At 43.0% G+C, this 12,482-nt stretch overlaps 1 protein-coding gene across 6 annotated transcripts in view; it reads left to right on the forward strand.

Annotated features, from left to right (window-relative positions):
• The window catches only part of JMJD1C (jumonji domain containing 1C), a 158,330-nt gene that overhangs the window by 130,461 nt on the left and 15,387 nt on the right, over positions 1 to 12,482 (forward strand). For all 6 annotated transcript variants that reach the window (XM_040072008.2, XM_058421669.1, XM_040072009.2 and 3 more), the window contains 6 exons: positions 83 to 2,277; positions 4,866 to 5,067; positions 6,814 to 7,028; positions 7,975 to 8,127; positions 10,873 to 10,962; positions 12,256 to 12,383. In XM_040072008.2, the coding sequence (XP_039927942.1) occupies positions 83 to 2,277; positions 4,866 to 5,067; positions 6,814 to 7,028; positions 7,975 to 8,127; positions 10,873 to 10,962; positions 12,256 to 12,383 (2,983 nt within the window). The remainder of the gene's footprint in view (positions 1 to 82; positions 2,278 to 4,865; positions 5,068 to 6,813; positions 7,029 to 7,974; positions 8,128 to 10,872; positions 10,963 to 12,255; positions 12,384 to 12,482) is intronic.

Consider the following 12,482-nt stretch of genomic DNA (forward strand, 5'->3'; position numbering starts at 1 on the left):
GGCATGGGAAGAAAGGTCTTCTGTCTAGCACGTTGTACTACATTCAGGCTAACTTGTGTTTGCTTAACCTTTCTTCAAACAGAGAACTGGAGAGGAAAGCGTTTGTTGAACCTTTGCGTTCTGTTACCACCGCAGCAGTGAAGAGTGAACTAGAGCAGAGCAGAACGCAGACAGCAAAGGAGAGCCATATGCACAGACATTATGCAGATCCAATGTTGAACCAGCTGCCAAGGCCACCGCAGGAGACTGGGGAGCGACTGAGCAAATACAAAGAAGAACACAGACGGATACTCCAAGAAAGTATTGAAGTTGCTCCTTTTACAGCTAAAATGAAGGCACTGGAGGGAGAGAGAGAGAACTACTCCAGGGTAACATCCTTATCTTCAAGTCCCAAAAGCCATTCGGTAAAATACGACAAAGATGCTGAACGCTCTGTGTCAGAACTGTATAAAATGAAACATTCAGTTCCACAGAGTTTGCCGCAGAGTAACTATTTCACTACCTTGTCTAACAGTGTAGTAAATGAACCACCAAGATCATACCCATCAAAGGAAGCTTCAGGTGTATATGTTGATAAGCAAACTAATTGTCCTTCAACAGCAGCTAGTCCCCAGGCTCTCCCCTCCTATATTTCTTCCCTTTCAAAACCGCCACCTTTAATTAAGCACCAACCAGAGAGCGAAGGCTCTACAAGCAAGATACCCGAGCAGCTTTCACAGTCGGTGCAGTCTCACTCTGTAAATTCTTTCAGAAGTGACAGCAGGAGCCCTACTCAGTTGTCGGTCTCATCTTCAAATACACTCCGGAGTATGCCTGCCTTGCATAGGGCTCCTGTGTTTCACCCTCCTGTGCACCAGAACTTGGAGAAGAAGGAGAGCAGCTACAGCAGCCTTTCACCTCCAACTCTAACCCCTGTTCAACCCGTTAATGCCGGTGGTGGCAAAATACAGGAGTTGCAGAAACCGCCAACTTTAGTACCTGAGCCCAAGGAAGCCCAAACCGTTTACAAGGGCACTTCTGAACAGAATTTATCAGAAATGTGGAAGTCTAATAATGCCCCAAATAATGAAAAAGTGGATTGGCAAAGCGAAAGAATGAGTGGAAAGTCGCAGTCCGCTACAGCGTCTGTTATAGTGCGTCCTCCTTCTAGCACAAAATACGAGAACGTACCAGTAATGCAGGCTGCTTCCAAAGATCGAGCCAGCGAGAGAGCTTCAGCTGTGACAAATCCAGCTGACTGCCTGAAAACAGCGGAAGCCAGGGAGACTGGAAGAATCATCCAGCCAAATATGAACTCAGACGGCGCTCGCACACAGTATGAAAAGAAACTTGCAGCCGTCTCACAAGGCAGCGTTCCTCGTGCCGTCACCCCTACCACAACTATCATCTGCAGCACCAAAACGGACGCCACCCCCTCGGCGGCAACGACGACCAGCGTGTCGAGCCGGGGCAGCTCTGAAGTCGCTTGTGCGGCGTCGAGCGCAGCGCCGGAGTGCGCGGCCCCGAGAGCGGCCGGCCAGGCGGCGGCACAGCCCCACGAGGGCAAGGTCAGCGCTCCAGCTCCGCTTACATCCGCTGCTGGCAGCGCAGGCAGCGCCGCTCAGCCCAGCTCGGGATTCTCCACCTCTACTGATTTTGTCCATTTGAAAAAGCACAAGGCGGCGTTGGCCGCGGCTCAGTTTAAAAGTAGTAACGCCACTGAGACCGAGTCCGGCTCTGTGAAAAATCAGACGTTTTCAACCTCTCTCTCCCTAGACAGCGCTATCGTCTGTAATACAATAAACAAAGCGAACTCTGTAGGCAGTGGGCAAACTTCCCAGACGAGTCAGCCAAACTACCACACTAAGCTGAAAAAGGCTTGGCTAACAAGGCATTCAGAGGAAGATAAAAACACTAATAAAAAAGAGAATTCAGGGAACAGTGTTTCCGAAATTATTAAGCCATGTACTGTCAATTTAATAGCTTCTACATCAAATGATTTGCAAAATAACATAGATAGCAAAATCTTGGCGGATAAGTTTGTGAAGGAAGATAAGCACCCAAGGAGAAAAGGAAAACGAGCTTACGAGTCTGGCTCTGAAAGCGGTGACTCTGATGAAAGCGAGAGCAAGTCAGAGCAAAGGACTAAACGGCAGCCCAAGCCAACTTACAAAAAGAAACAAAATGATTTGCAGAAAAAAAAGGGTGATACTGAGGAAGAAGTGAAACCAAATGGTGTTCTTAGCAGGAGCGCCAAAGAAAAAAGCAAGCTGAAGTTGCAGAGCGGCAGTAACAGCAGTGAGTATATTAATCTGATTTGGAAGAAGCAGGAGTATGTGAAGTCCAGCACTGTTAATCCTGGAGGGTTTGTCGTGCACGATAGCTGGGAAAAGAGCTAAAAAACATGCCTGTGTAAATGAGTAGGTCCAGGTTTATCTGTCTTGAGGCCATTTGAAACATCCTGGTGTAAGAAATAGAGCCGTTTGCATGTCCGTGTTAACAAACTGGTTCTTGGCCTAAAAATAAGCAGTAAACTATCTCGTTTATGTTGTCCATCAGAATTGAGGAGGCTGGTGCATATAGTTGTACCACTTGTATAGAGCTCTCTATATATATATGTTGGGGTTTTTTTATTTTAAGATCTAATGCATTTATTTTTAGAGCACTGCTGGAGGGAAAGATTCTCTGTTGTTGAACTCTAATTCATCCTTTGATCAGAAAGCCAGAGGCAGTTCCTTGAGAGCCCGATGCCACTCAGTTATGATTTGGTTAATTTAATGAAAGGTTTAAGGGAGAATAATTTCACACTCCTAACGAGCATGTGTAGTACACGGTGTTAACATCCCTCTTGTTTAAGGAATAAAAAAATTTAGGGAAATACAAATTTCCATTTAAATGTAATACTATAACGTGTAGCAGATTGTAATTAGATTAATATGAAAGGAGAAACTGGTCTGCCAACATGAAGGATTTTATTTAAAAACTTGCCTTATTTTTTATCCCAATTTATTCTTCTCCAAGGATTCTTCTTTGTCTTTGGTCTGGTTAAGTATGAGAGAATCTACCATTAAATTATTTCTTGTAAGACTTTTTAAGTACAAGTAGCAAGAAAATGAGCAATACCGTCTGTAATTACATTCTGTGGCTTTTCACTGTCTGGTGCATAAAGTTACTCTTCTGGTATCTGAGAGTACTTGATCCCTGAATTGTACTGGGTGATGAAAGTGTTGTAGTCTGTCTGAAGTACTCTGGATATTTGGTTCACTGGTAATACTATTGCTTTTTCTTCCTGCTTCCAGCTAAAGGGAAGATCGAGGCAAACGTGCCTGTAGAATCTTTTTCAGCTTCCCTTCTTAAAGTAAACTGTAAATACATACATTTCACATGTTAAATGTTTATGACCTTTCTGTTGTTGCAAACAATTTTTTTCGTGGTAAATTTCTGCAAGAGAGCTGGTCAGAAATCTTTCTTTCAAAAAGAACTTTCCATAAGGATTTATACAAAATCATGGTGAGCCTTGAGGAGCTTTCAGGAAAGATGATGTTCCCTTGGAGCAGCTGCCTGGGTTCTCTGTGGGTGGCTGGAGGTGTCAGTAGCAGTTTTGCAGCATGGGTGGGATTGAACAGAGCTTTGTCCTGATGCAGTTTTGGAAAGCCCCTCGGGAGTTAGCTAGCCAGAGCACTCGGAGCTCCAGGCTGTGAGGCTCCCTCCTGCAAAGCAAGGCATTTTTCACAGCCCTGCAAGTGCTGGGGGTCCTCCAGGTGCCTTCTCGCAGAGTTTGAAGTCTAGCAGCTCCCAGGTGACACCCAGGATCTCTGCTTCCAAGGCAGAAAACATAGTTTGGACGAGTAAACCTGTACTTGGGCCTTCTTTACCCTTCAGGGTTTAATCCAGTTACTGTCGTGCCCTGGGTGAATATGGAGTGTGGTTTCTAGGCCAAGAACTGAGGCACAGGCAGTCTGTCACTTGCAAAGTTTCTCCAAGTCATCTCTGGCAAAATACCAGTCTGAACCCAGGTACCAAGTCCAACGTTAGCACCTGACCCTTTTATCATCCTGCATCAGATCCCCGTTTACAGGACATGAACTTTCAGGAGTAGTGGTAGATGAAATGACAGATAACTCTCTCTGTCTGCAGATAAGAGTGGTGCCACTTTCAAGACTCGTTAAAATGAAAGCTTGGTTAAATAACACCAGGGTTCAGTTTCAAAACCTGTATGTGAAAATTGCACTTATTACTCAATAGACTTGCCTCCTCATGTTACTTGATGTCAGATCTGCTGACTTTGGTATCGAAAATAGAATTAAACTGCTTGGCCTTGCAAAGCCAACAAGCAGACGGAGTGTAAATGGAGTCCATGAATATAGCTGCTATTCTGTAGTCATATCTGTAACCTTAAAAAAAAAAAAAAAGTTTTTAAGGAGTTGGAATTTGGTTTTTGGTTGATTTTTTTTTTTTTTTTTTTTTTAAAAAAAAAAGCTCTGCTTTTATTCATTAAACTGTGGCCTTTTTTTGCCTACACCTTCACTTGAAACAGAGTTCAAACCTAACTTTCATTATTGTGTGTCTTTAATTTTTTTTGTCAGAATGAGATTCTGAAGATGGTTTTAGTAGAATATCTGGTGCGTGATACACCTAATGTAAGGGAAAATGTAGTGTCTTGGGAGCTTAGCAGTTACCTAACTGTGCTCCTGCCTGTGTAAGTTGAATTGTAGCTTTGCTTTTTTAACTTCAGTGCTGACAGGCAGGCAAGTGGAAATAAAAATGAAATCTGTTATGCAGGTAATAAATGTACCGGAAAAAAATGTTGACTGCTGACTATCTTGATTGTAATCTGTGAGGAAGCAGTGGCAGTGCCTCATCTGAAGCTCCCCTTGCTTTTGCAGCTGGTATACCTCGCTCAGTGCTAAAAGATTGGCGCAAAGTGAAGAAGCTGAAGCAAACGGGAGAGTCCTTTTTGCAGGATGATTCTTGTTCTGAAATTGGACCAAATTTGCAGAAGTGCAGAGAATGTAGGTTAATAAGAAGTAAGAAAGGAGAAGAACCCACTCACTCGCCAGTATTTTGTAGATTTTACTACTTTCGGCGGTAAGTATGCCTGGTTTCCTGCTAATGTGGTGCTTTGGCTTTTAAAAGTAATACTGACAAAGGACTGGCATACTTGAAAGCATGTCTGCTTTTTCTGTCTCAGTCCACCTGATAAAAGACAGCATCTATTTTAATACTGTTTTATAGTATTTACATTTGCATTTCTTTTGTGGATTGACTTCATCGCTGTTTAAAGCTTTCTAGCAAAGACATCAGAACATCTGCCTGGTGTACCTTAGGCAAGCAGAAAATACTGCACGTGGCCATTACACAGGTGTCTGACATTTGGGATTTTCACTTCATTGGGATTCTCATTGCAGTGGGATTTTCATAAGGCAGGCTTCAGTTTTTCTGGACAAGTTGTACAACTGCAGAGTTGCACTTACTTGTAACTGTTCTTATGCCAGTAAGTGGTGGGAGTGTTGCTCAGGGTTTTCTGGGTTTTTTCTGAGGACAGAGAGGAGTTGTGACCTCCTTTTTTGCAATTAATGGCCCATCAAGGAAAACTCAAAAGGAAAAGATCTCCTGGAGTGCAGGAAGTGCCAAGAAAGTGTAAAACAGCTTCAGTTTGTTTATGGATTGTGCTGTCAATATTAATCCAACTTGTTTTCGACGAGAAACTGTTCCCTATGTGAGGTTTAATTTTTTTATAATGAATCTTCAGTTCCAAGACTTGGTAGATGTATAGGAATCGTTTCAAGGTTGGACTCTGAATACCTTCTCTGTAAGAATATTTGCTTCCACATTTGGCAAAGTTGGAATTTTGGTTGGTTTTCTTCCCCTTGTATGAAGGAGAGAGCATAACGGTTTGCCAACATTTTAAAAAAATAGTATGGAATTAAAAAACTTGAATGTTTTTATTACATTGTGATAAATTTTGCAGAAGTTTAATTATTTTCATAGTGCTTAGATAGTAGGGCTTGAATTTCAAAAGATGTTTACACTTTGCTTGGAAATTGTTGGTTTGGAAGCTGAAAGTTGGCAATTTCATCTTGTTCGTTTGAATACGTATCTAAATGTTATTTTTGGTACTTCTAAATTCAGGACTGTTTCACTGGCATAAATTCCTTAACTGTTATAATTACATCTGTGTAATGACTTACCCTGTTTTGGATAAGATGGAATGATTAATTGTTACTGCTTAAAAATAGGCTAAGTATAGCCAGGGGTAGTGGAACGGCCCTGGGTAGGGTAACAGGAAAGCCTTTTAAAGGTCAGAGTTTAGTGGATACAAAAATGTTAGCTTCTATTGGTGATGTGTTCTGCCTAGAAAATGTTAAATGTAGTGTTTGAACTCATGTTTTCTCAGTACGAGAGCCAGTAGGATACAAAAATCTATAAAATAGAAGTCAGAGTGAGTGACTGCTGTCAGACGTTCCAGAAGATGAAGGTGAGGAAGGAAAGTAGGTGGAATCAAACTTTGACCAAAATAAAAAAGGAAAAAAAAGTTTCTTTCTGTCTGCAGTTTTAAAGGAGTAATAAATGCTATAGAGAGAAAAAGATGAGTGGACGGAATGCAAAAAAGTTCCTAAAAAGTTAGTTTTACTTTTCATACTTCCTTATTTATAATTTAAAAACTATTTTCACCAGTAGGATTTATTTTAAAATGAAAAAAGGATGTAGGATGATAAGGTGAAAAGAAAACTTCGGTGTTGTGAGATTAAGCAGCAGGGTAAAGTAGCAAGTAAATTGGAAGTTGGAGAGTATGATGATACGTGGAGTCAAACAATCTGTTTTCGTTTTTAGGTTGTCTTTTAGCAAGAACGGAGTGGTTAGGATAGACGGTTTCTCCTCTCCCGATCAATACGATGACGAAGCACTGAGTTTATGGACACATGAAAACTATGAAGATGATGAACTGGACCTAGAAACTTCTAAATACATTCTAGATATCATAGGGGATAAATTCTGTCAGCTGGTAACGTCTGAGAAAACGGCCATGTCCTGGGTGAAAAAAGACGGTAAGGAGCGCTCGCGGCTCTCGCGCATTGCGCAGTTTTTCTTGGATGACCGTCGCTTCCTTTTGCGTAGCTCTCTTCCCGCGGCTGTTGGATTTTCCCGGGCTGTTTGCTAAGAGGACGTGCTGGGAAAGCTTCCTTCCTCAGCGGGCCGGCCCAGTCCCCTCCCCGTGCTGCTGGCTGGGCCGGGCCGGGGCCGGGCCGGGCTCCCGTTGGGTTTGGAGCGGCCGCCGTTCCCAGCCGGGCTGCGGCTCCGGCCAGAGCAGCCAGCTCCCAGCCAAGGCCTGCGGCGAGCCAGGTGCTGACCGCTGCCAGCCAACGCCGTGGTTCTGGCGTGTGTCTGCCCAAAGCCAAGAGAGGAGCGGCGCGGCGCGGGCCCCGCAGAGCGCGTGCTAACGCCGTCACCTCCTCCCCGCCAAAGGCACCCTCCCTCCTCCTGCCCGCAGCAGATGGGCGCAGGCTGGTGGCTCCTCTGGTTCCAGGCTGTGTGAGGAGGAAGTGGAGCAGAAAACACGGACAGCCAGCTCTCCTGAGCGGGCACCTCCCTCCCCTCCTGCCAGCTGGCCAGCTCGCGGCTTTGGCTGCCCTTTAGATCAAACGTGTCCCGTGGGCAGTCAGGTGAAAAACCCTCTCGAGTGCATGCGTTAGCAGCATGCTATGCTAAAAAAGTTCTTCGTGCTCGCAGCACGATCTGCTCTGTATTACTTTAGGCTGTGTTTTCTGAATGCTTATTTCTTTAGAATGTCTTGATAGTAGCATTGAAGGGGATGCTGTGTAATGGAAAGAAGGGGGTAGCTCTTGATGGCCTGTTCATGAAGGATCACTTTCCTCCCCCAAAACCCAGTTGTGTCTGAGGGGAAACTTATGAATGCTTAATCTATAAAGACTATTCATTCTGTGCTTTGCATTTAAATTTCAGTCCTTTTATTCTGCTTATTTTGTATTTCAGCCAAAATTGCATGGAAGAGAGCGGTGAGAGGAGTCCGTGAGATGTGCGATGCATGTGAAGCCACATTATTTAACATTCATTGGGTCTGCCAAAAATGTGGATTTGTGGTCTGCCTAGATTGTTACAAAGCAAAGGAAAGAAAAAGTTCTAGAGGTCAGTTCTTTATGAACTAGAGTATTATATAGGCTGTTTATTCTCATTTGTTGCAGAGCTGCTGATCCAATAGAACTGTCTTTCTGTAAAGTGTTAAATGACTTCTTGTGCGTATTGGTTTCTCTTAGATCTTCTTTGCCTCCTTTTTTGTCTGTAGATCCAGAATCAGTCATTCAGAAAGCAACTGCTGTGGGAGCTATCCTAGCTCTTTGTCTGTGTCTCAGTCTGTTTGTGTGGATTGTTGTGGATTGCTTGTGCCTTATCCCTCAAGGTTAAATCTTGTTCTTCAGTTGTGAGACTGGTGCTCAGTCACACCTCCCTCTTTATGGTAACTCACTGCTGTTAAGACTTGCCTTGATTTGAATGCTTTCTGGAGTCCTCCCTTCAGAAGTGGCTTGTCATACTGATGTAACATTCTATTGTGTATTTTTATCATAAAAAAGAGATGGAGAAAAATTCTTTGGGTAGTATTTAAAACAAACGTTAATGGAAGTTTCACGATCCATAAGCCTACACATATCCGTGGTTTATCCTGTGCTCTAATGGAAATGTCTGCTTTAGTCTGGAGAGAGAGAGAAGTGTAACAGGACTGACTTGCAGACCTCTGATTTCTGGGTGACCCAGCTGGCTTGCAGTTGGAAGGAGGAGTGACTTGGAGGATTGATTTGGGCTTGCAGCCCTCGGCTGGGACGCTGGTGTGCAGGCTGCTCGGTGGAATGCGCTGCCTTCCCTGGGAGGCGGGCATTGTGCCCTGGCACGGTTCAGCGCTCAGACGCTGTGCCAGCAGCTGATTCAAGGATAATGCTGTTTTGAAAAGCGGTTCCATGTTTGTCAGAGCCGCGTAATGTCGCAGATGTGCGAGGTTTAACTATCGGGTGGCATAGCTTTGCCAAGCGGAGAGCCTCACCCGCTTTGTCCCGGGCTTGCAGTGCCAGGCTTCCTGCACTGAGGGTTTCAGGGAGCTAATGTCAGTATTCTCCTGCACTGGGAACAGTTGTTAATGCTTGAGTGCTGGAGGCTGCTTCAGCAGCTCTTGGCTGCCTGCTGTCTGTGTGTGTGCATGTGTGTGTGTGTCTGACGTGGCTTGGGACCTACGCCAAACATTATTTACTCTGGTGGGAACACACAGTCAGAGGCTTTTTATAGTATGTGTTAACCAGCCAGGAAAGTTTTAGTAAAATGTCTTGGAAGTTTGAACAAGCAGTATAAAGAAGGAGGCTTCTCTTCAGTTTTCTTACAGGGAGGACTTTCTCCTTTCTGTTGATTGCAGCTTTAAGTGTGAAAGCAGAAGTACGGCAGCTTCCCTCGCTGCGGCTTCATTTCTAATGATGCTGTAGGATTCCTGAGAACTGTGCTGCTTCTTTAGCACTCTTAAAAAACCTTCAGAACCACCCACCCATCTCTCTATAATAGGACTTTATATTACACCATTTTTCCTGGAACTGGTAGTTGTTTTTACAGTTGCTGAATGTAACAGAGAATCCCCTGGTTTTTCCCTGCTTCAGCAGGAATGTTGGAGGTTTAAATATTCCAGATTCAGATACTTATCAATGACCTCTGTTAGTTATCTCTTTACTACATGAGTGAATGAATATGCAACCATTGTTTCTGTCAGACAGTTCATGGCACCGTCAACTGGGATGCCATGTTACGACATTTCCATGAGATAATAGATTAAGTAGATACACACTGTCTTGATTGATTTATCTTTGTGACCAGTTGGATATTTAGATGTTTTAGGTGCTACTGAATAGGTTATAAATTTCGTATTTATCTGAAGGAACGTTTGAAACATTGTGTACCTACTACAGTAAAACAAATGCCTTAAATGTGTTAAATGCTTCCTTTGGTGTGTTCCTTAGTTTAAATTGCTGGAGTGAGCAAACTGGTAAAAGGCTTGGGAAATGTCTTAAAATGAGCAGTTTAGTGGATAGGACACAGGACTGGGGATTGAGAGAGAAGTTGTGTTCTTTCTGCCCCAAAATCACATAGCAGGTTGGTGACCAGTTGCTTGGCCAGACATTTTTTGCTCTCATTCTCCTTGTGTGTTTTTTTTTTACACCGCGTATTTCGGGAGAGTCTTCCTTAAACTTTTTAGAAAGCCTCTCTCCTACCAGTTAGGCCCTCTCTGCTGGCACAAATGATTTTCAGGCAGTACTCAAAGACTTAGGATTTTCATGGTTCTTTAATGTGACATAAATCTGTGATGGAACTTCCCTCTGTGCCACCAGTACCACTGGTGTAGCTGCGTGGTAAGCTGAATCAAGAGATGACTTGGTGAGAAGTTTGTCTTGTGTGGCAAACTCTGCTTGAAAACAGACCCTTCCAGTTGGAGTGTGGATTGTGTAAAATTAGATGAACCATACAATCACAGCCTAATTATGTCTCTTTTCCATGGCAAGATTCATCAAGGGAGGCTCATGGCCTTAATAGCAGCTGTGAAGGATTTCAGCCTGTGTTAAACTGGCAATTCACTAAATGTCATAAAGGGAATACCCTTGGAAATTTGGAGGTAATTGGCAAGGGCCTGTGTTACAGATGCAGCTATTTCAGATTTCAGTGTTAAAATTCTTTTTGTTAATGTGCAAAGCAGCTGTTGCATGCAAGTCCTCGTCACACCGGATACCGGGACAGAAGGGCCTGGATGTGCAGAGAAATGTTTGTAACCAAAACCAGCCTGAAAGACCTTAGGTTTGTCTGTGTGCAACATAGGGGGAGTAAAACACTGGCAATCCTGTTTTGCAGATAAAGAGTTGTATGCCTGGATGAAGTGTGTGAAGGGACAGCCTCATGATCACAAGCACCTGATGCCAACACAGATTATTCCAGGCTCTGGTAAGACCATATGCAAACAACAAGGAGCAGTTTTTTTTTCCCCCAGGTCTTTCTGTGAGGGAAGGGCCAGAGTTGTTTCTTGAAACTTCTCAAGTTCCATTTAAAAACCTGGGAATTGGGTTAAATTGTTGCAAGAAGGCAAGTGCTTCTGGGCAGTTGCCAGCACTGGGCGAAGATGATGATGAGAGTAAGAGGAGTATGCTGACAGATGTGTAAAGGGGAGTTTTGGGGGCAGACAGTGAAGGAATTGAGGGCCTTTTTTTGTGATGGATTTGTACCTTTTCAGAGCAGAATAAAACAATCAGAATGTATTTAATAAATCTGATCTTAGCTGTCAAAAGAATATCTTTAAATAGTACCACTGAGGCAGTGGATTTTTGGGGATTTGTTTTTCGCTGTTGTCTGTCCCATACACAAAAAGGAAAATGTTTTGGTTCAGATGATTGAGCAAAATGCAGTGAATGAGCTTGTGATAGTTCAAAAACTAAGCAGGACTCATAAACCCAGCTAGATTCAGACTTTTGCTTACAACCAATTAAGTTCTCTGAGGTTGTGCTATTAGGTGTGGTCTCGTGGTTGTTAGCACAAAATTTCTGTCGGCATTGATACAGACCAGAAAGTAGAAAACTGAAATATGCCCTTAAACTTATGAAGTAAATTCCCAGGTTATTTTAAGCTGAAAATACAGAACCAGTCATTACTCTATGGGTTGTTGCATGTTAGTTCAGGTAGAAAGGAAGGTTGGGTAGATTCCATAGAAAATACAAATTGTGACATTTCCCAGAACAGGTTCTAGACTGAAACTGGTTTTAATTTTAAGTTGTGAAAGTGGACCACTCATCTGGAAACAGCACAATGACAGCTGCCTACTTAACCTCAGTTTTGTTCTTCTGTGCATACCTGCTCCCAAACAGCCTTCATTTATATCCTCACACGCTGATTTTTTTTTTGTCAAGACGAAGCTCACTTCAGTCTGTAGCTGATGGTTTTATTGAATGAAGCAATGATGTACCCATTGAACAATGAGAAGTAAATAATTAATGGCTTGCCTGATGTGTGCCATGCAATGGGAATGCAGACTAAAGCTTACATTATTAAGAAGAGTAGTGTGCAATTATTTAATTGAATGTCTCTCTGCACAAGCTTAAAGATAAACTGGGCAGTCATTTTGGATTAGCTTGGAGTGGTAAATTCAACATTTTTACTAGTTTAAAACATCGCAGTGCGTGTGCTTTAAAGAGGGTCACAGAATGATTGGCAGCTACTGATGTTTTTCTTCTTAATTGTCTTTAGTTTTGACAGATCTTTTAGATGCTATGCACAATATTAGAGAAAAATTTGAAATCAAATCCCATTGTCAGTGCACCACCAAGCAGAGCACACAGGCTGGCAAGCTCCCTGCAATGAATGGTGTGTCTCAGGTGAGTCTAAAATGTGTGTGAATATTTGTATCTTGTTCAAGTGTTCTGATCCTGGTGGGTTTTTGCATTTAAGTAGTACCAGTTGCATTTTAGTTTGCA

Source organism: Hirundo rustica, chromosome 8 (assembly GCF_015227805.2).
Source record: "Hirundo rustica isolate bHirRus1 chromosome 8, bHirRus1.pri.v3, whole genome shotgun sequence".
NCBI lineage: Eukaryota > Metazoa > Chordata > Aves > Passeriformes > Hirundinidae > Hirundo > Hirundo rustica.